Consider the following 27644-nt stretch of genomic DNA (forward strand, 5'->3'; position numbering starts at 1 on the left):
TCTCAAGCAAATAAACAAACAACAAAATGAACACCTGAGCAGCAGGATCTTATGTAACCTCTTCATACCCACTCTGTAAAATGAAGATAATACATAAAGATTTGATGAAATAAGAACAGTACCTGACACATAAACATCTGTTGAGCTTTTTTTTTTTTTTTTTTGGTACTGGGGATCGAACTCAGGTCCTTGGACTTGCGTAGCAGGCAGCAAAACCACTGAGCTAAATCCCCGGCCCCATCTGTTGAGTTTTTAAGAAAGACACTCAATAGACAGCTGACGAGTTTGTTGTTCACATAACAACAAGCTCGTATTTTGTTTCATTATTATTATCTAAGAAAAAAACAAGGGGTGCAAAAAAAGAAATGAGATTTTTTTCTCCCCTAATGAAATATCTCTTTAATGGTGGAAAAAACAAAACCTTAAAAGTTCCCTGGGGCTGGCTACATTCTCAGGCAGGACCCGCTCCTGGTAGTAAGATGACTATGAGAAGCACTAGCTTAGTTTCCTCAGGAGGGGGCCACCCCCCAGCCCCACCCGTCACTTTCCTAATAGTTCCAGAGGTGCCGGGCCAGGTTTCCCCGGCCTGACTTCCTCTTGTGCATGTTCCTGACCTCAGTCTCTACCCAGGGGCTGAAGTGAGACTGGCAAGGTGGGGCTCCGGGCTCATCCTGAAGCCAGGACAGGGTCAGCCTCACCTAGACCACAGGCACTCGGGATGAGGAAGGAACAGCTCCCCAGGGCATTAGGGTGCTGCTGTGAAAGATGAGTGAGAAGGGGCTGGGCTGATCCCCCCCACCTCAGGTCACCTCCCCCTTGGGATGGACTTGCACCCTGTACATCTCTGACACAAAGCCAGGTGCCCTCTTTCTATTCCTTTGCAGCTGCCTGAGTTGAGAGGAAGGTCCCAAGGGTCAGGGACCTTGTCAGGAAAGCAAAGTCTCACTGTGAGGGTGATTGAGATGAATTGTGGGCTGGGCAGGAAAGGGGGACAATGACTCCCAGGGCATAATCGGGTACGGACCAACTTTCACTTTCAGCAGCAGCACCCTGTGAGCACTTGATGGAGTCAGGCTGCAAACAGGATGGCTTCCCTTGGTTTCTACAAAGTCACCACTGTCGTTCTTCAGGGGTGGGCAGTGGCAGCCAAGAGGAATTGGGAAGTGACATACATTCTCACCCTGACCCCTGTCCCACTGGCCTTTTGCTGCCCCCAAAGCTCTGTGCTTCTGGTTCTCCACTGTTCCTGCAACACTCATATCTTTCCAGGAAGCCAACTGGAACTTTTGGAAGTGGGTGGGGAGTATAAATAATAAGCAGCTTTGAGTCACCAGCATCCAGGGCACTGTGGGATATGGCAGCTGTGACCACAGCTCCTGGATGTGGCCAGGTGGTCCAGACCCCAGAGATACCTGGGCTCAAGTGCTTGCACTGCCACTACCAGCTGTGTAACCTTGGTGTGTGACCTTGGTTCTCTGGGATTCGGTCTGTATAATAATGTCCCTGCTTTGCCAGGACTGTCATGGTGAGTGAAGCCACACATGGAAAGTTATCACCGTGAGCTCAGAAAAGTGAGACCCCCCCTCACTGTTGTCCCAGGGACATCGAGAGTCAGGAAGGCCTCCCAGGGAGGCAAACATGGAGAAATGGCCAACTGGGGTAATGAAGCAAGGCCTAGAGGCCAGGCCCGGCTGCAGCAGGGCAGGGAAGAAAGCACAACCCAGCCAGCCAGAGACTCACAAGGCCACAGGTATGACAGTGCTCCCCTGGGTGTACCCAGCACCAATACTGGTGGCGTGGGTGCAGAGGGCTCGGGCCAGGCAGGTGGGCAGTTAGTCAGAGCTAGGGGACTCTAGAGATTGTCTGTTTAGCTTCCTGCTTTTGCAACTGGTGACAGGAGGAGGGATCTTGGCCAAGTTTAAGAGGTAGCAGATGCAGGCAGACCAAGTCCCACCACCACTCAGGCTGCTCTTCCCACCTTAGTCCTTGGAAGCCAGCAAACATCTCCGGGCACTGGAGAGGCTGGAGTGCCAACAATGGGGGTCACAGGGCACCCTCAGAAGAGCAGAGAGTATTTGTACCTGCTGAGGGTCAGCAGGGAAAGAACTGAGGGTGTCCTGGTGAGGATGGGGCCTCTCAGAGGTCCCAGAGCAGGGTCCCCAAAGCCAGATGGGATTCCCAACCAAAGAAAGGCTGGGAAGGGTCTCAGGAGATTGGGGCTCATCTGCATTTTCTGTGCACCCAGCTCCCAGGCCTCTCACGGCCCTTCTCTAGGCCTCAGTTTCCTTTCAGCATGAAAATGGCACTTTACCGAACAAGGCCAGGAAAGAAACTTCAGGCGGGAAACCCAGGCTCCTCTCCTGGAACTGCCACTACCTGCCCTCTCTCCCAGGTCTCAGTCTTGCCTCTGACACCTGTGGGAACAGGCTCCCAGCTGACAACTTCTCTGGAAGGGGATACTGCAGGAGCTGGATGTGGAGGGGTCTCTGAGCCCAAGGCCTGGGTCTGCCCTGGCTTGGGGGTCAGAGAAACCTGGTGGTGAAGGACAAAGCTGATCAAGCTGCATAAGCAACCACAAAGACTTAACTACCCTCTCCCCATGTCCCTATTGCTCAACAGATTTCTTGAGCATCTACTATGTGGCAAGCCCTGTCCTACATTCTGGGAGACATCTGTTTTAAAAAGATTTGAGGTCCAGGAGAAGTAGCTCGGTGGTAAGGTCGTGTTTAGCATGTGAGTAGTGCTGGGTTCCATCCCTAGCACTGCAAAAATAAATAAATAGGTATCCAAATCCCTGTCCTTTGGTCTCCCTTCTAGGGGATGTGGGAAGATAATAAAGTGAATTTTGTAGCCTGGGAGAAGGTCATAAGCACCATGGAGGAAACAGAGCCCAGAAAAGGATTTGGGGAATGTGAGGTGGATGAGTTTCATGTTTAAATATCAAGATCAAGCTAGGCCTCCCTGAGATACTGGCACACACACACCAAAAAAAATGTTGGGTTTTTTTTGGTGGGGGACACATTGGACATTTAAGCAAAGACGTAAAGAGAGGAGACAGGTATTGATTGGGGTGGAGGAGGGTAGGGCTGAGACCCCAGGCCCAGATAGGCATGGTAAGGTGGGGAGCAGGAGGCCGAGCAGCAAGAGAACAATGGGGCCCTTCAGCAGGCACAGAAGACCTTGGGCTTCTGGGCCAAGGAGAGAGAATCTGACACAGGGCTGGGAGTACAGCTCATTGTCTAGCATTTGCCTAGCACAAGCCAAGTCCTGGGTTCCATCCCGAGGACCAAAAACCAATCCCCGTGCCTTGGGAAGGGAAGGGAAGCAGAGAACTGGTTGAGGGATGCTGCAGCCATCCAGGTGGAGTGGAGACAGCTTGCTGAGTGAGGCCCAGCAGAGCCTGGGGACCTGGCAGATCTGCAGCCACTGCGCTGTCACTCCTGAGCCCTGGCCTGTGGGACCAGAAGCAGCAACACAGCCTTCTCTTGAGGATGCCCCAAGCAGCTGGAGAGGTGGACACAGCCGTGGCATGGAAAGTTTCAAGTCCATCCCAATCCCAGGATTCTGGCAAATTCTGGGATGTCATGTGCTCCTGGGGCTGGCACAGGGGTGAGTAAGGGCACCTAGTGTCATCTGGAAGGTGGAGAGGACACCTCCTCTGCCGCCCACACTAGGCAGCTGGGCTTAGACCTGTAATAGAACTGCTCGGGGAGCCTGACTCATCATTTGAGGCTTCCGGATGTGGCCTTCATGTTGTACACCCCCCTCAACAGTCTGTCCCTAGCACAGGGCACAGGGCTCCCCTGGGTACTGAAGACCCCCAGGGAGACAAGGCTGGGAGTGTGAGGGCAGGATGGGTAGAGCTGTGGTTTGTGTGCAGCTTGCCATCTCTGCATTCAGGCTGTACATTCAACCATTCAGTTCTCTGTTTACTGATGAACAGAACTAAACTTACACTTAGGTGCACTGCCACCAAGTGTGGTCTTCTCTCTTGGGGTTTTCCCCTTTGGTTCCAGGACAAGTTTTATTAGTTTTCCTTATGATTATAAAGGTATCTGTGAAGAATAGCTGATTAAAATGCTATACCATTTTTATTTATATCTTTTATTTGAGAGAGGATCTCGCTATGTACTTGAACATCCCAGGGGTTGAATTCACTAAGTAACACAGACTGGCCTTGAATTTATGGTGATCCTCTTGCCTCAGCCTCCCAAGTGCTTGGATTACAGGTGTGCACCACCATGCTTGGCTCATTTTTTTTTTTTTTTTTCTGATACCAGGGATTGAACTCAGGACCTTATGCTTGCAAGGCAGGCACGGTGCCACTGAGCTAAATCCCTGGCTGGCTCTTTTTTATTTATATGTTTGAGACAGTGTCACAATGCTACCCAGGCTGGCCTTGAACTCCTGGGTTCAAGCAGTCCTCCTGCTTCAGCCTTCCAGGTAACTAAGACTACGGGCATGGACCATCATGTTCAGCAAAATTAAAACTGTAATGTCAAATTTTGAGGGTTTTGCTGTTGTTGTTGTTTTTTGAGACAGGGTCCACTATGTAGTGCAGGCTGGCCTTGAACTTGTGGCAAACCTCTTGCCTCAGCCTCCTGAGAGCAAGGATTGCAAGGTGTGCACCACCACTCCTAGCTATAATACCAAATTTTTTACACTGGACAAACACATCCTTTCACGATGATCTAGAACTCTATCCTCAAGTTACAATCCACTTAGCTCTAAGAAGTCCTCCTTTCAAAAGCAAGTTTCACAGCTGTCAGGATTTGGATATTTTAATTTCATGATCCTTCTTGGGGGAAGGGAACAAGATATATATAAAGCTGTTATATGTAATTATAGCTCTATATATCTTCCCAGTTTTTCCTTAAAGGTATTTCTCAGGGGTTTTGAGAGCTTTCTTTCCTCCTTTCCAGGAGGCAAATAAAAAAGCCTGGCATGGGCCCCTACCCTATCCACTTATTGATTGGTTGATTATGGTGCTGGGGATTGATCCCAGGGCCTCTGCACTGAGCTACATTCCCAGCCTCCCCCCTCTTTTGAGACAGGGTCTTGCCAAGTCACTGAGTTGCCCAAGCTGGTCTTGAGCTTGCGATCCTCTTGCCTCAGCCTTCCAGAGTGCTGGAATTACAGGCTTGTGCCATCACACCCAGCATTACCCTCATTTAAAAAAGCCCCTTCACCCACTGATTTCTTAGCTAAGGGCAATTACTAAAAAGATAAACCCAGTCTGCCATGGTGGCACAGGTCTGTAATCTCAGCACTTGGGAGGCTGAGGCAGGAAGATCACCATGAATTCAAGGCCAGCTACATAGCGAGTTCAACCCCGAACTACATGGCAAGACCCTGTCTCAAAAAACCAAAAAGGAAAAAAAAGTTATCCCAGATATTTCCCCAGCTCCTCCCTTTCACAGAGCTGGAAGGTGGTTTGTTTAGTCAACATTCATTGAAATGCTACTGTTTGGTTCCTGGGAAGCTACAACAGCTTGGAATGGCAGGACTTGGAGCCTGACATTTAAACAACTATTTCAAGGCTAGTGGCAGTGAAACAATCCTGAAGTGCTTAATGTAGTAATTTTTAAATTCCCCCCCAACTTACTTCCTGGAGTTAACAGTTAAATTGCAGTGATTTTCAGACATCTGTGACTGTGATCCATAGTGAGACAAATGTGTCGCCGAACACTACCTGGATAAGGTAGCAATATTTTCTGTTCTGTTCTGTTCATTCTACTTAAATTTTTTAATGCTACTGAGTTGAACCACATGAAACCAGTGTCTTTGTAGGCAAAATCAAGTACTAGCAATTCACAGGGTTCCTCCTTTCTGTGACACTGATTTCACAATCTACTTTGGAACTGCATCCTATACTTTGAAAAACACTGCTTAGTGGGTATACTTACAGTGATTGCTATTTTAAAAAGAAAACAGATTAAAATTTTTTTTTCACTTAATATGTCATGGACACCTGTCCACATGGTTGTCACAGCTCCACTTCCCCTTCTTGGTTTTTTATTTGGTTTTGGTTGAGACAGGGTCTCATTTTGTAGTCCAGGCTGACCTTGAACTCACTATGTAGACCAGACTGGCCTCGAACCCACAGAGATCTTCCTGCCTCAGCCTCCCGAGTGTTAGGATTACAGGTGTGTGCCACCACACCCAGCCACCTACCCTTTCTTAAAGGATTCATGGAATCCACCACCTGCAGGAACCCTGGTCCAGTTAACCAGCCCTCACTGAAGGACTTTTCCCAGTTCCAAACCATGACAGAACGAACTTCCTTGTCACCAGTGTTCAATGCCAGGCTGGAACTCCATAGCCTAGATTCCTAGAGGCAGGATGACAGGATGACAAGCCCCTAGGGTCTGGGCATTCCCCGTTTTGATCTTAGCTGTGTTCTGAAATCTTTGAGAAGGAGTTATGCTCACTTTCTCCCCTACTGTGTGTTTAACGGTGGCTAAGTGGTGTCTGCCAAGGGACCCACTTTGCCACCCTCTCTGTCCAGCCTCATCTGTCCAGCACCTCCCTTTGTACCGTTGGAAACTCTGGTCCCTTCCTGAGCGACCCCTCTCTAGGCAGACTCCCTCGAAGCACCTAGAAAGACAGTGCACTTTGCTGTCAGCCAAACCTGAGCCCGAGTCTCACCCAAGCTCCTTCAACTCTCTGGGCTTCACAGTCATATCTACAAACAGCAATGAAATCTTTCAGGGTTGCAGGGGGATGAAGGAGAACGTACAGAGTGGGTTGTAAATGGTAACACAGAAATTGGCCACTATCTTCTGTTGTCCCTCTCCCGGCTGACAGAGGCCATCAGAGCTGCCTGTTCATAATTACTCTGTAGCTGGCTGGAGGAAGGCATAAAAATAGGACAAGGCTCTCACTCCTCTAAGTTTACAATCTGCTTCGGCTCTTGGCTCAGTTTCCTCACTTTCTCTTTACTTGATATAGGACAAAACTCTTAGGAAAAATCATTGAACAAGAAATATTTATTGAGCACCTATTACACGCCAGCCATGTGATAAGCCCCACCTGGGCCTTGCTGCCTCATCAGCAAGAGAAGGACTTGCATTTCTCAACCTGAAGCTTTGGCATCTTAGGCAGGTCAATCCCTCGTGCAGGGTCTGTTCCCTGCATTGCAGCGCGCTGAGTCCTCTAAATGACAAGGACTATTCCGTCACCGGAACAACACAAAGTCGCCCACGCACACTTCGAAACGGACTCTAGAGGGCATTGCTGCCCTTGAGAATCTATGCGAGCCGGGAAAGGAGGCCCATTTTCTGCTCCTTCACTGGTACATTTAGGTTGATGCCAAAGCCCAAGATGAGCAACATTTGACCCCAGTTTCTAGGAAACAGGGTCAAACACTGGTCCGGGATGAGCTCGTCAACACCGCTGGATCGGAACCCCTCTGCAGGCAGTCCCCACCCTGCCGAGATGCAACTCAGGAACTTCAGGTTCACATTCCCGGCCTAGTCTTCAGGTCCTGGGAGGAAGGGACAGGGACTTTGCCCTTGTGCCCCCAACGCCCGGCCCTCGGAGGCGAAGGGTTAACGTGCGCTACGCGCCGGAGCCCAGCAACCGCTAGAGGACGTCTGGCTGTGGTTCCGCCGGGCGCTCACGGTCACGTGGCGGTGGGGCGGGACCAAAGGAGTAGCCGGCCAATCGGCTGTGCTGTCAGTGGGCATGGTGGCCAATAAGAACAGGGAGTGGGGTCCCGGGACTAGAGGAAACGACGATCCGGACGGGGCTACGGGACCATGGGTCTTTTGACCATCCTGAAGAAGATGAAGCAGAAAGAACGGGAGCTGCGACTGCTCATGCTGTATCCTCCCGGGCGCCGGGGCCGCGAGGGTAGGGGCCCCGCCGAGCAGGCGGTGCCAGGCGCCCCCTGCCGGTACCGGCTGCCCACAGTGCGTCAAGCACGTGGGACCTACCAATCGGTCCGGGGCAGGGGGAGGCCGTACCACCGGCTCGGGGCGGGTGGGTCTCGGTTCCCAAGGCCAAAGGCAAGGGCCTCAGGGCACCGCGCAGGACTGATGTCCCTCATGTAAGGGGGACGCGGCGGGCTCAGGGGACTCGGACATCACTATCCTCGCTGCGGCCCAAGCATGGGCCCCTGGCCTCACGGCCTGCCCCTCTGCCCGTCCCGGGGTGCCAGCCCGGCCCCGCCCTCGGGTCGGAACCGCCCGCGGCCTGGGGTCCCTCCCGGGGTGTGGACGCCACAGACCTGGGTCTGGTCTCCGGTCCCTGCTGCCCCGCTGCCATTTGGTGCTGCCGCGGCAGGAAGACCCCGCCGGTCGAGCCCCGTTGCCATCGCTGCACTCTTTAACAGCTGGGTCCGGCCGCCCCAACTGGGCCGGGGAGAGAAGTTCTGTGCACTTCATGTCTGATTTTAAAGAGCTCTGAGAATAGCCCAGAAAGCCACTCATTCAATAAATATTTATTGAGCGCCTACTGTGTGCTAGGTAGTCACTGTGCTGGCTACTGGAGTATAAACAACGACACCCTACCTTTGTGGAAATACTGTAATTCAGGGAAGGAGGAAACGAGATAATAAAGCAAATAAGTGAAATAGGTAGTATGGGTGAGAAGAATGTAATTCAGGGTGGTCAAAGAAGGCCACAGTAAGAAAGTGACCATTGAGGGCTGGGGATTTAGCTCTGGTGTTGCTACCTGTCTCGAAAGCACAAGGTCCCAAGTTCGATCCCCGGTACCAAACAAAGCAAGAAAGTGACCATTGGGTAAAGATATGAGAGATGATCATGTACTAACCTAGGGACAAACTGTTGAGAGCAAAGACACAGTGCAAAGGCCTTAAGGGAGAGGACAAGTTTGGCCACCTTCAAGGCAATGTAGAGTGTGGCTGGAGGAGATAGGAGAGGTGACAGGGAGCCACCTCACTAGGAGTTTGGGTCCTTGGGGTTCCTCTTCAGTGAGATGACCAGAGGGGAAGCCATGATTTCGAACAGTTAGGCAGTTGCACTAATGCAGCTGAGATAGGGTGGTGGTTTGGACTAGGATGGGAGTAGGGAGACATTGTGACAGTAGGGCTAGTGGGAGTTGCTGCCAGATTGGAGGTGAGTGTGGAGACGAGTATGGAGACGGAGTGAGGCCAAGATGACACCTGGGTTTCTGGTCTCAGCTCTTAGCAGGACAAACAGCCACTTGCTGTGATGGAGAAGGAAAGGCTAGGGGAAGAACAGGGGGAGGTGACAGTTCTGAGCTCTGTTTTGGCCACAGGAGTGCTTCTAGGTCAATGATGGTGAACCTTTTAGAGATGAATGCCGAAACTGCAACCCAAAACCCATTTATTTATCACAAAGTGCCAACATTGCAATTAAACCTGAATTCTAAGGTTTTAGTTTAGAAAAAAAAAATTCATACATTATCCTTTGTCTTGAAAAGCAACATGGGTGCTGTAGGTTTGCCACCACTGCTCTAGGACATCCTAGAAATATCAGGTATGTATGGTGACTGATGTCCAGGGGAGCCAGTGGGAGGCATCAGCATAGAGCTGGAAAATGAGCCATGAACCTGGGGGAACTCCTCCAGGGAGTGTGTGGGGACAGACAAGAGAGCCAGGAGGAGGAGAACATAAGGAGGGTGAGCCACTCTGGCTCATCAGGTCAGGTGCTGTGGGCAGGGGCTCCCTGGTCAGGGTAGAGCAGCAGGAGGCCTTTGGGGACCAGTTTGGGGAGCAGTGAGAGCCACAGTCTGATGCGATGCGAGCAAATTTAAGAAAGGAAGCTGATGCACAAGCGCAAGGACCCTAGTTCGATCCCCGGTACCCAAAAAAAAAAAAAGAAAAAGAAAGGAAGCTGGAGGGTGCCATGAGTATGAGTAGCTGTCTGGAGGAGATAAAATGTGCTTTAAAAGGGAGGGATGAGGTGGGGATTTAGCTCAGCCATTCCGCTGCCTGCCTCTCAAGCACAAGGACCCGAGTTTGATCCCCGTACCAAAAAAAAAGGGAAGGATGAATCACTAGACGGGAGACGATCAAGAGAGGATTCTGTTGCTGCATGTGAGGAGGAAGAGATGACAGTGGGTTTGGTTTGTCAGCCAGTGGGGATGGTCCAAGGGAGAGGGGAACGTGATTGATGGGATAAAGTGGTTGGAAACCATCTGCAGCCAATTTTCAGGGGCTAAGTTTAGGCCCCAGGGAAGATAACTCTGTTCACCTATTTCACAGGTTGGAGTCACTGGCCCTGGTCAGGTGAACAGGAAATGGTCCTGAGTCCAGGGCCTGTCCCCCACATCATACCAAGCCACAGATGCCCTCAGTGTCAGAAAGAGAAGAGGGGTAGGAGGGGTGGGTCTCTCCCGATAAGCTCACCTATTTTTTGCTCACTGCAGCAGAGGGTGTGGAACATTCTAGAAGGAGAGATGAAGGTGGCTGCCTCCAAATATTTGCTCTTCCCTTGGTACTTCAAAGAGCTGGCCCCAGTCAACTATATTGTTGCATACCTATAATCCTAGCTACTCTGGATGCTGAGGCAGGAGGATTGCAAATTCAAGGACTGTCTCACAATTTAAAAGAAAAATGGCTGGGGAATGTAGCTGAGTGGTAGAGCTGCTCTGGATTTGATATCTTGTACCATGCCAAAAAAAAAAAAAGCTGGCCCCTTGTTTCAGGCCTCGGCTCAGGTCACCCCAGAAGCTTGCCTAAAGCCTGAGACACACCCCATACACACCCCACATCTGTTGTACTGGCCAAGTTAACATTGCTTGGTTCTCAGTGCAGTCTCCCCACTAGTGTGCAGCTTCATAGGGCAGGAACTTTGTCCTCCAACACCCAGGGAACCCAGCATATAGTACGTGTTCGGCCAATATTTGTTGCATAAATTGTTGTTTTGGGTCAACAGATGATAAAATTACATCTTGACACTTGTACATTTATAAGGGGCCAGTGATGGGTCAGCGTGCATGTGCTCAACTCTGATACACGGTGGGAAATGATTAGTCCCCTAAGTGAGGTCACCAGAGCTCGGGTCCTTGTCCTTAACCCACGGGCCCTAGCGGCTTGGACAATGCTGGCAAAACCACCATCCTCAAGAAGTTCAATGGGGAAGACGTGGACACCATCTCCCCGACACTGGGGTTCAACATCAAGACCCTGGAGCACCGGGGGTGAGCTGGAGTCCTCATACTGCCAGGGTGGGCGGGCAGGCGGGGCAGGCTGGGAGAGGGGCCTGCTGACCCTGCCTCCCACCCTACCCAGGTTCAAACTGAACATTTGGGATGTGGGTGGCCAGAAGTCTCTGCGCTCCTACTGGCGGAACTACTTCGAGAGCACCGACGGCCTCATATGGGTGGTGGACAGTGCTGACCGGCAACGCTTGCAGGATTGCGCAAGGGAGCTGCAGGGCCTGCTGGTGGAAGAGGTGCGCAGTGGGTGGAGCCTGGGGGTGGGGGCAGCTTCTGCTGCTTCAGCCCCAAAATTGGCTCATCAGCCAATCTCCCCAGAGGGCCCAAGACCTCAGAGGAACTGGGAAGACAGGCTCTTGTTTCTTACCCGGGCAAAGTGGCACATACCTGTAATCATAAGCCTGAGGCAGGAGAAGCACCGAGTTCAAGGCCAGCCTGAACTACGTAGTGAGACCCTATTTTGAAAGAAAAGAAAAAGACAGGATCCAGGATCCATTTCTTCACTAGGCCCACAGTGCCACAGGCAGGACTCATGCTGTGAAGTGAGCCCTGGTTCATATCCTTTACTTCCTTCGGTTTCACTGCTTCACCACCCTGAGTTTGTTTATCTTGGAGATGACAAGCCTGATTGGGTGATACAGACCTGTAATGCCAGCCACTGGGAGGCTGAGGCAGGAGGATTGCAAGTTTCTATCCAGGCCAGGCAATTTAGCAAAAACCCTATCTCAAAATGAAAGATATGAAGGATTAGGAATGTAGCTCAGTGCTCCTGGGTTCAATCCCCAGTACCACAAAACAAAACAAAAAGAAAGGGGGGGGGTTACACTAGGGGCCTTCAGGGAGCTAACTTATGGCCAGTGTGTAAAGCTGTGACTCTGCTGTGTGATCTCAGGAAGGCACTTAACCACTCTGAGCTTCCACTTCCACATCCCTACCATGGGAATTACAGGTAAGCTGACTGTAATTTATTGTCTGGGCCAAAACACTTCTCTTTAAGTAAAATTTCACATTTACAGAAAAGGTACAGTGATACCCCAGATGCCCTTTACCCCACTTGCCTGATATTAACATGTCACATAGCATCGGGGTACCTGTCAAAAAAACCAAGAAAGCAACATTTGCTCATTACTATTATTTTAAATACAGATCTTATTTGGATTTCACCAATTTTTTCACTAATGTATTTGTTCTAGGATTTGATTCTGTTTACTGTAGTGCTTTTCATTGAGAACGAAGGAGGGAGCTGGTAGTAACTCTCCGGGGAGCATCCATGGACTGTCCTGGGCTCACAGGGACATGTGGTCACAGTACCCCTCCCCGGGTGTCAGAGGCTAAGCCAGGCCTGGTGGGTGGAGGCCCAGAGGGCTGCATCACCTCACCCACCCCAAGGACCCCCGGCTACAGACACAGATGTGGATGTCATAGGATCAGAGGCAGAACAGGGAAAGGGGGCCAGAAACTTGGTGCCCCTGCATGCCAGGCTGTCAGACTTGAGCTGTCTAGAACTGTGGAAGCCTCAGACCACCTTGCCCAGCAACCTCCCCTGCTCACGGAAGGGGAAACAGGCACAGAGGAGGGCAGTGCCCACTGGGTGGGGCTGGCCTCAATGGCTATCCCCTCTGTCCACCCCCCAGGCCTGTCCCACCCCTCCAGCCTTCCTCTGATCTTCTAGCCTGGTCTTTGACTGCAATTCCCTGGGCCAGTCAACAGGGTCCAGGCTGCCCTCAGAGCCCCAGCCACCCGCATCTTCTTTCCCCAGCGCCTGGCTGGAGCTACCCTCCTCATCTTCGCCAACAAGCAGGACCTGCCCGGAGCACTGTCCTCTAATGCCATTCAAGAGGTGAGGCCAGGCCCTGGGGTAGGCTCACTGAGGAACAGGGCACAGAATTCTTTATTCATGCTGTGTTCAGTGATTGCTAAGGTGTAGGGGTGACCATAGCCTGGGCCTACAAACAGATTGTTCCACAGGGTGCCAAGAGCCCACAGTGTGTGGGCTAGTGATGCTGGATCACTCATTTCCTTCTCACCACAGCCTCAGGATGTGTAGGAACAACTATCATTTTACAGATGGCACAGCAGTCTCGAGAGAGGTTAGGTGACTTGCCCAGGGTCATCTAGCCAGTAGGTAGACATGTCAAGATTTAAACCCATCCACTCTAACCCTGCAGCCTGCAGTTTAACCATTATTCCAATGGGCAAACACCAGAATGAGAAAGAGCAGTTTAGAATGGTGGTTCTGTCACTTTCTGGCTGTGTGACCTGACGCAGGTCGCTTAACCTCTCTGAACTTTGGTGTCCTCCTTGGTACAATGGCCAACACAATCCCTAGATGGTAAAATAGAATGGATGAACTGGCACATGTGGCACAATGCCTGGGTCCTACAGTAACTCAGGAGCCCATGTTACTTTTATGTCACCCAGGGTGTCACTGGCATGGTGCCATGGAAAGCCCAAGTACCCTGGTGGGTGGCAACCCTCACAAGGGTCCAGCAGAGGCTGCCTGGATGAGGTGGCCTTAGAGAAGTGGCACTTGCCAGGGCCAGGGAAGGGGATGGGCATGCCAGGCGGGAGCCATGGTACCTGACACCACCACATCTGCGTCCCCAGGCCCTGGAGCTGGACTCTATCCGCAGCCACCACTGGTGCATTCAGGGCTGCAGCGCTGTCACTGGGGAGAACCTGCTGCTGGGCATCGACTGGCTGCTGGACGACATCTCCAGTCGCATCTTCACAGCTGACTGAGTCACTCCAGATGTCCCCGTCTCGTGGCCCAGGCTCCAGCCCTCACCCACACCACCCAAAGGGCATGGGTGCCAGCCAGTGGACTAACACGCCACCCCCTGTCCACCAGAACCTGCTGCTGCTGCTGCCCAGTGCCCTCCCAGGGCCAAGGAGGAAAGCACTGGGGCTGGGAGGGGGCACTGCTGCTGCTACTGAGGCCTCTCCTCATCCTGCACTGTGGTGAGAATAAAGCACTCCTTGCCTGGCTCATTTGTGACTCTACCATTCAGAGACTACCTGGGAACCCAGAGTGCAACAGGGGACAGGAAGGACAGAGCTGACTGCTGTGGGGTCAGAGGGATGTGCAGAGGTTGCAGAAGCTCAGGACAGGGCTGTAGCTATTAACACGTGAAAAAGCCTGGGGCCTCCCTGGGGGAGGTAATGCTAAGTCCCTAGTGAAGGAGGCAGGAAGATGTCTGGGTAGAAGATTAGAGGGCAGATCACCAAGGTGACTACAACCCTCCCCCACTGGTGGGAATTAGAGAAAGGGACGCAGCCCCAGACCAGGGCTTGGAGATTGTTGAACAACTACACTGAAATTCAGCTCCCAACTTGCCATTGCAGCCAGGCCCCCTTGTACAGTGGACAACCTGCATACCTGTATGAGGCATCACAGTTCAAGCAGAAGCATGAAGAGCAAGGGCTCCTGGGAAATGTGGTACGGCCTTGGGTACAAGAGGTGTGTAGGAAGAGTGAGGGCAGATGGCTACATCAGGCAGGGGTAGCTAGGGCCTTTCCTGAAGGCTACAGAGCCCTCTGAAGCAGGGACACCCTCAGGTCTCAATCCAAGCAGCAAGAGTGATGGGCATCTGTCTTCACCTGCAGAGGGCCATCATCTGCATCTCTGCAGGGGCCAGAGCTCTTTGCTAAGCAGCCCCCACAGGCCAAGTACAATGGCACATGCCACCCAGCTACTCAGGAGTCCGAGAGAGAATCACAGTTCTAGAGCAAAGGACTAGGGGTTGAGAACTTTCCTAGCATTCGTGAAGCCCTGGGTTCCATCCCCAGCTCCAGAGGGATGAGGTGGGGTGAGGGTGGGGGGAGCTGAGCCCTATGCAGTGTGGTCACCAGCATCCCCTTCCCTTTCACAGAGGCGAGCAGCTCACTCCAAGCTACCTGGCTAGAATGGGAGCTGAGCCCAGACCCCAGCACACTCGGCCCTTCCACATTGCTGCCTCGAGTGAGAGCCCAGGCCTGACCATCTCTGCTTGAAATCCAAATGGCAGGGTTGGTGCACAGGCCCGCCCCATGGTGGACACCTGCCACCCAACATGCCCAGTGCACTCTGCCCAAGGGCCGAAGGGAAAGGAAAGGTGAGGAAGTGACACAAGGATCTCTCCCCCAGTTCCCTCCTCGCTTCCCCCAGAGGAAGGACCCACTGCAGGGCCTCCAGAGGCCCACAGCACAGACCCCCTCCCAGACTGCACAAAAGCTGGCTCTCATCAGGGCAGAAGGAAAAAGGATGCAGGATGCACACGAGCAAACCGCCCTTCCATGCCCAATATCCGAGCTCCTGGAAAAACACTCTTCATGGGCAAGGGGAGTTCTGCAGTCAGGGATCTGCCAAGGGCAAGATTTTGCTCATCAGAGGTCTGTGGTGGAGTCTGGGCTGGGGCGGGAAGTCTCCATAGCATGGTCAGGCAGAGTCTTTCCTCTCTCCTCTTCCTGCCAGCTGGGTTTGCACCTCCTGGTGACCAGGCAGGTGCAGCTGGAGAAGGCCAGGGGCTACACTGCTATAGATGGGAAGAGCTTGGACAACAGGAGAAGGAAGAGGAAGATTGGGGAGCATGGGATACACCAGCCAGAGGGAAGGATGTGAGCAAGAAGACTTGGAGCCAGGGCTTGCCAGGTAAACTCCAGAGAGCGGGAACCATGTAAAACAGGTCTACAGCTGGGCATGGTGTTGCATGCCTATAATCTCAGCATTCAGGAGGCTGAGGCAGGAGGGTGGTCACAAGTTTGAGGTCAGCCTGGGCTATATAGTTCAAGGCCATCTTGACCTTGAAGTAGCAAGACCCTGTCTCAAAAAATAAAAGGGCGGGGAGGGGGGTTCTTCAGTGGAGTCCTGCCTGGTGTGTAGTATGCAGGAGGATAGCCCCCTCCCCAGTTGCCTCCTGCATGAACCACCCCCTTTCATTTTCTTTTCTTCTCCACTCTGTCTTCTCTCTTTTCTCCTTTCTGTCTATAAGATACAGTCTTGCTATATAGACCAGGCTCACCTTGAACTTACTGTGTGTCGGAAACTGGCATTGAACTTGCAATCTTCCTGCCTCAGCCTCCAGAGTACTGGGATTACAGGTATGTACCACCACACCTGGCTAAAAACCATCCCCTTTCAGACCCTCCAGCATCTCATTCTGGAGTCATCTTTGTTTTTCCTCAGAGACTGGGGCCCAGCACTCATCCCTCTGGGATCTAAGAACAAGTTACCAGGAACACTTCACTCACACAATGATGTTAGAGCCTGTGACTTTGTGGTGCCTTTCAACAGATTTTTACTCCAGTTGTAACACACTGACTACAGCACCAGTGACCACTGAGCTGGGTTTGACAACTGTTCTTCACTGGGCCCAGAGGGACAGTGCCAATATCACCAACTTGTAGATCTCTGGAGGGACCCATGAAGGCCTTATCCATTTACAGAGGGTCAAGCAATGTGGTTCTGTCACCATACAGGTCTGAGGGAGCCCCACAAAGAGGAGATGGGGATCTCAACTCAGCCTGCTGAGCAGGTTCTTTTTTTTTTGGTACTGGGAATCAAACTCAGAACCTTATGTTTGCAAGGCAGGTGCGGTGCCACTGAGCTAAATCTCCGACCCCCGAGCAGGTTCTTGATTCACATCATGGAAAAAGGAAGAACTTCAAGTCTCATCAGAGTGAGGCATAGACAGGTTTATCATGCAGAGTCAGGCAATGCAGGAGACTAGGAAAGACTCCCGCTAGACAAGCCGGAGGGGGTGAACCCTCCAGAGTGAACCCCACTCTGACGCAGGAGTTCAGCCTGGTCACTCACAAAAGCAGGGGGCCAGCTCCTTAGGGTTAGCTGAGGTGGGCCAGGACTGTGGGTCACTATCTCAGCCCTGCTTTGCACAGCTCTGGAGGAATCCCATGGCTTGTGGGCTTCTTGGTTCCCATAGATTATTTCTGCCTGGGGTGGTCTCAGCCCTGTGAGGCTCTGCTGGAACCCAAGGTGACTCTAGGTTTGGGGCAGTGGAGCTTCAGGGCACAGCTAAATGACCCTGTAAGTCTCTTGGTGTCCTCACCCATTGAAGTAAGATGAGATAGGTTAGGTAAATTTAGGGCCAATAAACATTGTTTTGCATGATTAATATACCTATATCCAGAGTTTCAAGGTAAGAAAGGATACAAAATGAAGGTCAAGCTTCATTCTACTTCTAGTTACCTATGGTACCCTACCTGTAAGCCCATAAAGAGTCATGGCTGGTTTTGGTTTTGTTGATTTTTGGTTTTTGAGACAAGGTCTGGCTGTATAGTTCAATTCCTTGAAGGTTCTTTTGCTTGATTCAGAAGATAAAAATCATGAATGAAGTGCAGCTCTGTTTGATGCTACATGTCAACGTCAGTCAATGCTGGATGCCAACAGTCAATACTACCAGCTGCTGGTCTCTGCCACTGTCAGCCGGCACTGTTTGACGCCAGCTTGTGCTAGATGCTATCAGTCAACATTGCTGGTGGCTGCTGTTTGTTGCTGATCTTTGTTGGTTATTGGTCTCTAAAACTCTCCAGGGCTCAAAGCCTCTACTTCATATTCCTCTTCCTTTTTAAAATAACCATTCTCCCGGTACTAGAAAAAAAATTAAATAAAATAAACTTATTCTTTAAAAAAAACCCAAAAAACAAAATAAAGCAACCATTCTGTCATACTACTCAGGATAGATCTACAGGCTCTTCAGAGCCCACACTACCTGAGAAATAAATCCCAAGCAGATTGTAAGACCACCCAAATGAGGGTTTATTTTGAAGGACCTGTGCAGTAGCACAGGGGGTCAGTAAACCAGAGGAGGCCCTCTAAGGAGACTGAGGGGGAGTGATGCTTATATAGCAGCTGCAGGCCTGTGATTGGTCCAAGTGCAGGCCTGTGATTGGTCCAAGGGAATGCAGAATGGCCGGCACAGCTGCAGCTGACATGGGAGCAGTTCAAAGAAATGCAGGGGTTACAAGAACTGTTTGATTGACACCTGTCACATCTCCACAAAAAATGGCAGATCAAAATGGGAATTTTCAGGAGGGCTAGCTGTGTTCATCACAGTTTACTGGGGCTTGGGGAGATTGAGTATATTAATAGTGAACCCGGATCCCTTTCTCCCTGATCTTGGCCGTGTCAGGGTGCCCTTCCCCCCAAAAAAGGATGTCAGCCTTTGGAGTGGCCAGAGTGGGGAAGGGGTACTGTGGCTGACAGCTAAACTGCACCTCCTGTCCGAGTGTCTGGAAGGAGACTGGCTGCTGGAGAAGACACTGAGGCAAATTGTCGCAGTCCATTTTAGGAGCAAGAGGAGGCTAAGGTAAGTGGGTGGGGCATGGCAACTGTAGGCCAAACCACCCCCTTCCTGCTGCCAGGAAGAGGGGAGAGACAGGTGCTTCTGCTCTTTCCCAGTATTACAAACATCCCATTCTACCGAGGAGAAGTGGAGCCTCAAGCAGTTAAAAGCAAACTCCAAGATCTAGTAAGAGTTGTGACTTCAGAGTTCTGACACCATCTCACTTCTCTAACATCCTTTTTGCTTTCCCCGTGCTTCCAGAAAACATGAATTAGAGGGTCGAGGATTTAGCTCAGTGGCAACACGCTCCTGCCTCGCAAGCGCAAGGTCCTGAGTTCAATCCCCGGTACCAAAAAAACCCAAAACATGAATTAGAGAACCCTGTGGAGGCATGTGTGTTAACAATTTGGCTGTCTGGCACATACTGGACACAACAAAAGTTGGGTCTGTTGACACGTGCTTGTAATCCCAGCTACTAAGGAGGCTGAGGCAGGAGGATCGCCTGAGCCCAGGAGTTCAAGGTCAACCTGGGCAACATCATCGAGAGATCTCAGTTCAAAAATAATAAAAATAAAATTTAAAATAAATAAATAAATAAAAATTGGGTGGACGGAGGGAAGAAGCAAAGTAGGGGACAAGTCACTGGAGGTGTGTGAGGAGGGTTTACACTGGTATATGATGGGTCCCTTGGCCCGCAAAGTGTGACCAGAACCTCCCCCACCAATACTCGCAAATTACCTAGGTTTACGTTTTATCAATAACAGTGAACTTTTCAGACGCTCCCTTGGCCCCGAGTGAACAGAAAACGGAATTGTCCTTTGAGACTAGCTCCCTGAGCCAGGAGAAGCAGGGCGCAGGCCCGGGCTGGGCGGCGGCTGCCGTAGGCCGAACCGAGGGGCGGGGGCGGTGCTCCAGCGGTCAGCGCTGCTCCCCTAGGCCGTCATGTCTCGCCAGGCGAAGGATGACTTTCTACGACATTACACAGTCTGCGACCCCAGGACCCACCCCAAGGGCTACACCGAGTACAAAGTCACCGCGCAGGTGAGGTGGGGTCCAGAGGGGACCTTACCCTTTTAAATAAACGGGCCAGTGTTTTACCTTAAGACTGGGCTCCGCAGAAAGCTCCCTTTCTGGACGATAGAAATGCATTTCCCCTTTAAGGGGATCCTGAGGGAGGAGCGTTCCTTTAACCTCGGTCGCCATAGGGGGCGGGGCCACAGTGATCTTTGCTCCTTTTAAACGCGCGTGGCCCGCAGGCGTGGGACCCGCTAGGAGTGGGCGCCCCCCACTACGTAGGTGTGTGGTGTCTGGGCATCCGTCTATGAATTTCTCTACGCTAACATGAAAACTCTCGCTTAACTCACATATTAGTTCTGCAGTCTCTTGGAATAAGTTTGGGTTTTTGGTTTGTTTAATGGTAAAGTAAAAGCACTTTAAACAGTTTAATTACTTTTAATTAAAAATAACACCGATCTGTAGCTTTAAAAATTCACACTTCCGAATGGACTTACGTAAGTCTAAAACTTCGTGATCATCTCAGGAAGTCAATAGGTAAAAGTCAGAATTGATGTTTGGAATAATATTATAAGTTCGATTGGCGACCCTGTCTCAAAAACAAAAGTATTGTAAGCTCACTGTATATAGAGACATGGAGGAGACCATGGAAAAAATTTAAAATAAAGTAGTGTAAAGTTGTATCTGTAGAATGATATTCAGGAGCTGGTTACAATGGAGGCCTCCAAGGAGAGGAAAAGGTCTCTGGGGATGGTTAGCAGAAGATTTTTGTCTTGTTTTGGTACAGGGGATCAAACTTGGGACCTTGCACTTGCAAGGCAGGTGGTGGAACCACTGAGCTAAATCCCCAGCCCTTGTTTTTTTTTGGTACTGGGATCGAACTGGGGACCTTGCGCTTGAGAGGCAGGTGCAGGAACCCCTGAGCTAAATCCTGGGCCCTTGTTTTGTTTTTTGAGACAGGGTCTCACTATGTAGTTCAGGTTGGCCTTGAACTCACTATGTATCCCAGGCTGGCCTCAAACTCAAGGTAATCCTCCTGTCTCAGCCTCTCAAATGCTGGGATTACAGGTGTGCACCATCATGCCTGGCTCTCAATGGTTCTTAAATGTAATTTGTTTTTGTTTTTTTGTAGTTCTGGGGATTAGAACTGGGGCTTTCACACTGAACTACGTCCTCAGCCCTTTTTTTTTTTTTTTTTTTTTTGACATAGTGCCTTGCTAAGTCACTAAATTGCCCAGACTGGGCTTGAACTTGCAGTCCTCTTGCTTCAGCCTCCCAAAGTGCTGGGATTACAGCTGTGTGCTATCATGACTAGCCAGTTTTGGGGTTTTTTTTACCTGAATATTTTAAGCAAGCCTATTGTCAAAAGCCAAGGCTAGGGTTTTAGTCCTAGCAGTCTCTCTGCCTTGGGGTATGATCTTGTCTGGCCACATCCCCACTCTGAGTTGCCATGTTCTTATCTTTTAGATAGCCATGTTCTTCATTTCTGCCTTGCTGGGATCTAGGAGAAGGAACACTGTTTTGCAAACCTCCAAGTACTCCATACTGTAGGACATGATTTTAAAATTATTATGAAAATAACATAAGGAAAACCAAGTCTTCTTTCCGGCTGAAACCCAAGTCTCCTCTTCTAGGCTGGCCATCCTCAGTGGTGGCTTTTTAATTCAAAGGTGTTTGAGCCCAGGGCTTCCTCCAGAAGGGAAGGACTGGCTCCTGGCACACAGCTTCATTTCCTTGGCAACCTGGGGTTCTTTGGTTTTTGGAGATGCAAGCACTTAGCTTTTTGAAGGAAGTGGGGTTGGGGCCAGTGATTTAGCTCAGTGGTTCTGCCGCCTGTCTCACAAGTGCAAGGTCTCAAGTTCGATCCCTGGCACCAAAAAAAAAAAAAAAGAGAGAGAGAGAACTGAAGGAAGTGGGGTAAAAGTTGAGGATAGAGCAGTCTAGCCAGGCCTTTATGACTCCTCCCATGTAACAGATTGAGAAACTGAGGTGCATAGTAGAAGAGTTGCTCAAAGTTACACTCAAAGCCTTAAAGCCGGGACACCTTGATGCCAAAGGGCACTGTCCCTTTGAGGGGGACTGGGAGGCCTCTGGGGCTTTTGTCAGCTTTCACAGAGCAAAAGAGGGGTCAGATGTCAGCCTCAGGTCTCACCCGGTTCTTGCTTTTTTCTTTCTCAGTTCATCTCAAAGAAAGACCCTGAGGATATCAAAGAGGTGAGACTCCTGTGAGGCAGGGGGACTGTCCCCCAATTTCAGGTCTGGAAACAGGAAGAGAGCAGCTGGTATCTGGGAGGAGTACCCCCCCACCCCACACCTTCTTCTCACAGACTGGCACAACTGGCCTCGGGAAGGTGCTTCCCACCCTCCAGCCTCACATCCCCCCGTAGGTGGTGGTCTGGAAGCGGTACAGTGACTTCCGCAAGCTACATGGGGACCTGGCCTACACCCACCGCAACCTCTTCCGACGCCTTGAGGAGTTCCCAGCCTTCCCCCGTGGCCAGGTGTTTGGTGAGTGTCAGAGCTGAGCCCTTAGGCCCAAGGTGAGGGAGATGTAGGCCAGTGGGGGCTGGAGAAAAGGGGCCCAGAACTCTGGGCAAAGCCACACTGGAGAGCTGGACGGGCCCTCAAAGATGGACATATTTGACAGATGGGGCACTGAGGCTCAGAGCAGCGTAGCTCTTATTGTGTGTCAGGACCTTGAACATTCCTAGCTTTATTAGTCTTTTTTTTTTTTTGGTACTGGGGATGGAACTCGGGACCTTGTGCTTTCGAGGCAGGCACCAGAACCACTGAGCTAAATCTCTGGCCCTATTGGCCTCATTTTTAAAATGAGGAAACTGAGGCTCATCGAGGTAAAGGGCCTCGGCCTGTGTCTTAGTCCATTTTCTGTTGATAATAACACAATAGCACAGATTGGGGAATCTGTAAAGAAAAGAGGTTTATTTTGGCATGTGGTTCTGGTCCAAGGTCTAGGAGCAGCACCTAGTGATGGCCTTCTCCTTGGCAGACCCAAGAGGTGCAGAGCATCACATGGCCACCAGAAGCAGGGCGCACATGAGAAACTTCTTCAAACTGACCTTTATAGTGCACCCACTCTCAAGATAACCCATTAACCATTCATCCCATAATTACATGAGTCCCAGACTCGCATGAGATGGTCTTGAAGCAAGGTGAATGGTTGCAGCTGGTAGTTGATGCCAGGCCAGGGGGAAGAACAGTAGGCTCCTTGCCCTGGCAGCACCAGTGACTAAGGTAGGGTTAGATATCTCTACACAGCACCTAGAACTGAGCAGTGAAACTGCTGCTTGGTATGTGGCCTCAGGCAAGTCACTTCCCCACATTGGAGTCTTCCTGTCTTGTCCTCATCATTATATCAAAGCCAAATGAAGTGATTTTTGTTTCTTGTTGATTCCCTGCCTCCCCTTGTCTGTGACTTGAAATCCTTGAGGGCAGAGGCCGTGCTTCTCTCTCACACATCCCTGAACCCAGCACAGAGGTGCTCAGTAAACCTCTGTGGAAAGAATGAATAAGGAGAGGATCCCTCCAGAAGGAGCCAGGGAAGGCTGAACGGAAAGTGGGGTGGAGAGCAGAAGTCACTTAGAGCCTCCCAGACAGAAGCAGGACAGGCAGGTCACTGTTGCTCTGCCTGCTCACTTGTCCTGGACGACTGCAGGCCGATTCGAGGCCTCGGTGATCGAGGAGCGGCGAAAGGCAGCTGAGGACTTGCTTCGCTTCACCGTGCACATCCCTGCGCTCAACAACAGCCCCCAACTCAAGGAATTCTTCCGGGTACGAGTGCCACTCTCCCATCCCTCTAGCCTGGGAAGTCAGCCTGCCACACTGCACCCCTGATGCCCTCCCCCAACCTTTCTCTCCTGCAGGGTGGGGAGGTGATACGGCCTCCTGAGGTATCCAAGGACCTGCACATTCTGCCACCCCCTTTGATTCCCACTCCACCTCCCGATGATCCCCGGCTCCCGCAGCCACTCCCTGCAGAAAGGAGGGGCTTAGAGGAGTTGGAGGTACCAGGTACATTCAAGCTGTGGAGGGACCCAGGGTGGCCCAGGAAGGTGTCCCAGGGTGGAGTGTTGGGCTCACACTCCCTCCTCAGTGATCTCCGTGAAAAACTCAGGCTCAGCTCTGCCATTTACCCACTGAAGAATTTTGGATGGGTTATTTTCCTTCTCTGGGCTTTAGTTTCTTGATCTGTAAAATGGGCACAAATACTAGTAATAGGCTTTTCTACGCCCATGGTTGCTGATGGAATTAGTGAGAAGGTGGTTCCAGTTTGAAAGCTGGGAAGTGGTGAGCGCAGCACTCATGTTCCTGCTGGTCTCTCCTCAGTGGATCCCACACCATCCAGCCCTGCACAGGAGGCTCTGGATCTCCTCTTTAGCTGTGGCAGCGTGGAGGAGGCATCAGGCTCCCCTGCCAGGGGTCCCCTCTCCGAGGCCGAGCTTGCCCTTTTTGACCCCTTCTCCAAGGAAGGTAACCAGTGGATGTACACAGCAGGGGCTGGGGTAGGTGCTCCCTGGGGCCAGGGAGGGAGGCTGGGTCCCCAGCCAGCCTGAATGGCACCTATGTAAATCCTGGAAAGGGACCTCTTGGCAACACTGCCCACAGGCAGTGGGCCGCCTTGGTGAACAGTAGAAGCTTATTTCCAGGTGCCACCATCCCATCCCAGGGCTGTTCAGTGAGCCAGGTGCCCCTGTATGGTGAGTGTGGTGGAGGGAACTGCACTGTTTCCCATGGTGGGTCCTCCTCTAAGAATGCCCTGGTGGAGCGGGCCCTCGTTTCTCTGGGAGGTTTGAACTGCAGCCATGGGAACCCCCTCTGGAGACCTGGAGCCGCTTTGGGCTACCTGTGCAGATAAGGGTCCTGAGCACCTTCCTTCTCTGGGACCCTGTACCTGACAGTCCCCAGAACAGAGACACTGGGATTTTTCAGTCTGAAATTCACCAGATTTATGCTCTACCTCCAACCCAGATATTAAAGCAACTGACATCACTTCAGGAAAATCATGAAACAGTTACTTTTTTGATTCTTCAAGAGTGTTTTTAAGCCCCACCACCCTGGGCTTTCTGATCAGTTTCAGGAATCTGAAGTCTCACATGGGGATGGAAAAGCCTGGCCAGTCCAAATCGGGATGTTAGTTTCCCATCCCGCCTGCAGCCTCACTGAATCAGGCCTGACCAGTGGCCCAGCTCCTAGCCCTAGGGACCAGGGTGTGAAGAGCAGCCTTTTACCCAGGGGCTTGTACATGCCTGGGAAGCATTCTGTCACTGAGTTACAACCCTAGGCCTCTTTTTTTTTTTTTCTTTTTGAGACAGTAAGTTGCCCATGCTGGCTTCAAACTCATGGGGTCAAGTGATCCTTCTGCCTCAGCCTCCTGAATAGCTGGGACTACAAGGTACAGCACCCCCCCCCCCCGAGCCACTTTTCCTTTCTTGATCTTTGTCATCATTGTCATCTTCCTCCTCTTCCTCCTCCTTCTTTCTTCTTCCTCTTCTTCCTGCTCTTTCTCCCCCCCCCAATCCCCCTTCCCCCTCCTCCTTTTCTATCTTCTTCGTCTTCTTCATCTTCTGTGCTGGGGATGGCATCCAGGGACACATCTAGGGAAGAACTCTGCTCCTGAGCTACATTCCCCAGACCCTGCTACTTTTCTTGCTCTGCTTCTTTCCCTGCTTCCCACTCCAGGGTTGAGGAGGGGGAAGAAGGGTTTGAAGGTGCTATCACTGGGGCTATTGTACCTGATCGCTGAGTGACAGGTATCCAGACACTTGGTCCTTGCCCAGCTGAGCCCCCTGGGGAAACCAGTGGGGAGCTACTTGTAAGAAGTTTTGTGAGACCCTGACAGGTAGCGCCATGAATCATTCTCTCTGCCCATGGAAATGCTCCCAGGTCCTTGTCCCTTCTGCTGGAAGCTCCTACACTCAGTCAGGGCCCCTCAACTTTTGTGCTCACTGCCCCTGAGCAATACAGGGAGGTCTTATGTGTGTGTGTAGTTTTTTGGTTTTTGGGGTTTTTTTGGTACTGGGGATCGAACTCGGGACCTTGTGCTTGTGAGGCAGGCGGTGGAACCACTGAGTTAAATCCCTGGCCCCTAACACAGGAAGGTCTTAGACCCAGCTGGGAGGGAGGCATCCTCTTGTCTGCCTGCAGGAGGCCCCTGGTCTCTTTGTAGGACTCCCCACTTGATGGAGCTGGAGAGCTGCCCACCCTTTCCCTCTCCAGGATGGGCTGCCATCATGCTCTCTGCTCCTGTACCTTCTGCCAAAGGCCTCTTCACCAAAAACTCACCCAATCTAATGGCACTCAGGAGAGCTGCTGGAAGATGTCTGGCCACCTCTGAGCCAGACCTGGGAATATATTGAGTCCCTCATTTGGGATCCTGGGGTGACAGTACAAGATCTCAAAAAAAAACCCTGAGGAGCTGTGATGTAACTTGGTGGTGGAGCTCTTACTTCGTGAGGCACTAAGCTGCATCCCCAGTACTACAAAAAAAGTGCTGAACTGGGCGTGGTGGTGCAAGCCTGTAATCCCAGCACTCAGGAGGCTGAGGCAGGAGCATCACCACAAATTTGAGGCCAGCCTGGGCTACATTGTGAGTTCAAGGCCAGCTTGGACTACATGGCGAGACCCTGTCTCAAAAAAATAAAAGCGCTGAGATTGTCTGAATTCATTGTTCTGAGATTATTCCAAGACTTGGCGCATTTCTATCTTTGGCCATTGTGTGTGGTTTACCATCCTTAAGTTGAACTTTGCAGTGGGAATTCTTGGATGTCTAGGCCAACTGGAGTTAGGAAGTAAACAGGAGCAGTGACCAAGAGCTCAGAAACTAAAGAAAGTTTCTTCCCTAAAGAAAGAATTAGGAAGGTAAGACTGAATTTCCAAAAGTACTTGAACCCCACCAACCAAAGAGGTCATAGTTTCTGTACAAAAACTGACTTCTGGATTGTCCAATCTTTGCTCCCTTCTACTAGGGACAGACTGGAACCATGATCAGCGAGAGATGTCTGGGGATTGGCAGTGGGCCCAGGGAAAGGAAAGGCCAGTCCAGTCTGAGTCCTCCCTGTCTTATTGCAGAAGGTTTGGGCCCCAGTCCCACCCATGTAGGTGAGCTGGCAGCCACAGAGGTAGAATCCAAAAGGCTGGACCAGGAACCCTGGGAGCCAGGAGGACAGGAAGAGGAAGAGGATGAGGAAAGAGGGCCCACCCCTGCCTATCTGAGTCAGGCCACGGAGCTCATCACCCAGGCGCTTCGGGACGAGAAGGCAGGTGCCTACCCTGCTGCCCTCCAGGCTTACCGAGATGGTGTGCACATCCTGCTTCGGGGAGTGTCCAGTAAGTGGGAAGTTGAGGGTGGAGGGGCAGGCCTGGAGCCCCAGATGGAGTGGGGAGAAGGTTATAGTGGGGTACAAAGGGGTTACCGAACCAGAAGCCCCTGCTTCTGACTGACCAGCCAGATAATCTTGCGGAGATCTTTTTTAACTTCTTCTGGTCTCAGTGGGAGAAAAGACACTGGGATCCAGGAAAGGGGCACCTGGTAATACTCTGTGAACTGCAAGGGCTCAGCAGGGATTCTGAAGCAGCTGGGCCAGGTTCCTCAACTAGCCCATGCTCTCTTCACAGGTGATCCATCCCCTGCCCGCCGGGAAGGGGTGAAGAAGAAGGCGGCTGAGTACCTGAAGCGAGCAGAGGAGATCTTGCACCTGCATGTGTCCCAGCTGCCACCCTGAGAGAGAGTAGCCCTCCCAGGGACTGCAGCTCTAGCACTGCCAGCCTCCCTCCCCCTGTCCCCAGGGTCTGACCCCACCTCATGGTCTTGTAACCCCAGGGACCATTTCTGTGTGTAACTGGACCAAGAATGAGGAAAGTAATGACCTCTCATCTCCCTGCCTGCCTGGCTTCTTGGAATCAGGGATCCACACTTCTGATCCTGTCCCTATCTTGATGTGTCAGCAGCATCTCCAGCCACTAACCTATCAGTTACCAGCCCAGAACTGCAGTCTCCAAGCTGCATCTTACAGTCAGATATGGCCCACTGCCTTTTTTTGTAAGACCCATGAGCTAGAATGGTTTTTACATTTTTTAATGGTTGGGAAAGAAAATTCTGTGACAGGTGAAAGTATCTATGAATAAAAATTTGTCAGAATGCAACCAGGTTCATTCGCTTAATATTGTCTGTGGCTGCATTCTCAC

At 51.3% G+C, this 27644-nt stretch overlaps 2 protein-coding genes across 7 annotated transcripts; both read left to right on the forward strand.

The window, feature by feature from the left end:
- The first annotated feature begins 7640 nt into the window (after positions 1-7640).
- Arl2 (ARF like GTPase 2) lies at positions 7641-14139 on the forward strand. 2 transcript variants are annotated; one of them, XM_021264607.2, is made up of 5 exons: positions 7641-7825; positions 11020-11130; positions 11222-11384; positions 12852-12988; positions 13756-14139. In XM_021264607.2, exons 1-5 carry the CDS (start codon positions 7761-7763, stop codon positions 14111-14113), a joined length of 834 nt encoding a protein of 277 aa, XP_021120266.2. In that variant the 5' UTR covers positions 7641-7760; the 3' UTR covers positions 14114-14139. The 2 variants fall into 2 exon arrangements, with proteins under 2 accessions (XP_021120266.2, XP_004852496.1); XM_004852439.4 differs by having other exon boundaries at positions 12908-12988.
- A 5085-nt stretch (positions 14140-19224) lies between these two features.
- Snx15 (sorting nexin 15) lies at positions 19225-27602 on the forward strand. 5 transcript variants are annotated; one of them, XM_013074980.3, is made up of 9 exons: positions 19238-19469; positions 21621-21656; positions 21830-21950; positions 23116-23231; positions 23324-23471; positions 23787-23930; positions 24107-24157; positions 26529-26786; positions 27075-27602. In XM_013074980.3, the coding sequence occupies exons 1-9, from the start codon at positions 19371-19373 to the stop codon at positions 27179-27181; spliced, it is 1080 nt and encodes a 359-aa protein (XP_012930434.1). In that variant the 5' UTR covers positions 19238-19370; the 3' UTR covers positions 27182-27602. The 5 variants fall into 5 exon arrangements, with proteins under 5 accessions (XP_021120265.1, XP_012930434.1, XP_087061113.1 ...); XM_021264606.2 differs by lacking the exon at positions 21621-21656 and having other exon boundaries at positions 19225-19469; XM_004852434.4 differs by lacking the exon at positions 24107-24157 and having other exon boundaries at positions 19249-19469.
- Positions 27603-27644: the final 42 nt, after the last annotated feature.

The sequence above is a fragment of the Heterocephalus glaber genome, unplaced genomic scaffold (genome assembly GCF_053883595.1).
Source record: "Heterocephalus glaber isolate CG9 unplaced genomic scaffold, H.glaber_assembly_v1.0 deba00000594, whole genome shotgun sequence".
Lineage (NCBI taxonomy): Eukaryota > Metazoa > Chordata > Mammalia > Rodentia > Bathyergidae > Heterocephalus > Heterocephalus glaber.

Excerpts from the sequence above, each read along its gene's own strand:
- Arl2 (XM_021264607.2), top strand. The coding sequence starts at position 7,761 with ATGGGTCTTTTGACCATCCTGAAGAAGATGAAGCAGAAAGAACGGGAG. Across the intron at positions 7,826-11,019 it reads GAGCTGCGACTGCTCATGCT|CGGCTTGGACAATGCTGGCA; the intron begins GTATCCTCCCGG and ends CACGGGCCCTAG. Across the intron at positions 11,385-12,851 it reads AGGGCCTGCTGGTGGAAGAG|TCAACAGGGTCCAGGCTGCC; the intron begins GTGCGCAGTGGG and ends TCCCTGGGCCAG.
- Snx15 (XM_013074980.3), top strand. The coding sequence starts at position 19,371 with ATGTCTCGCCAGGCGAAGGATGACTTTCTACGACATTACACAGTCTGC. Across the intron at positions 23,931-24,106 it reads TGACCCCTTCTCCAAGGAAG|GTGCCACCATCCCATCCCAG; the intron begins GTAACCAGTGGA and ends GCTTATTTCCAG. Across the intron at positions 24,158-26,528 it reads GAGCCAGGTGCCCCTGTATG|AAGGTTTGGGCCCCAGTCCC; the intron begins GTGAGTGTGGTG and ends GTCTTATTGCAG.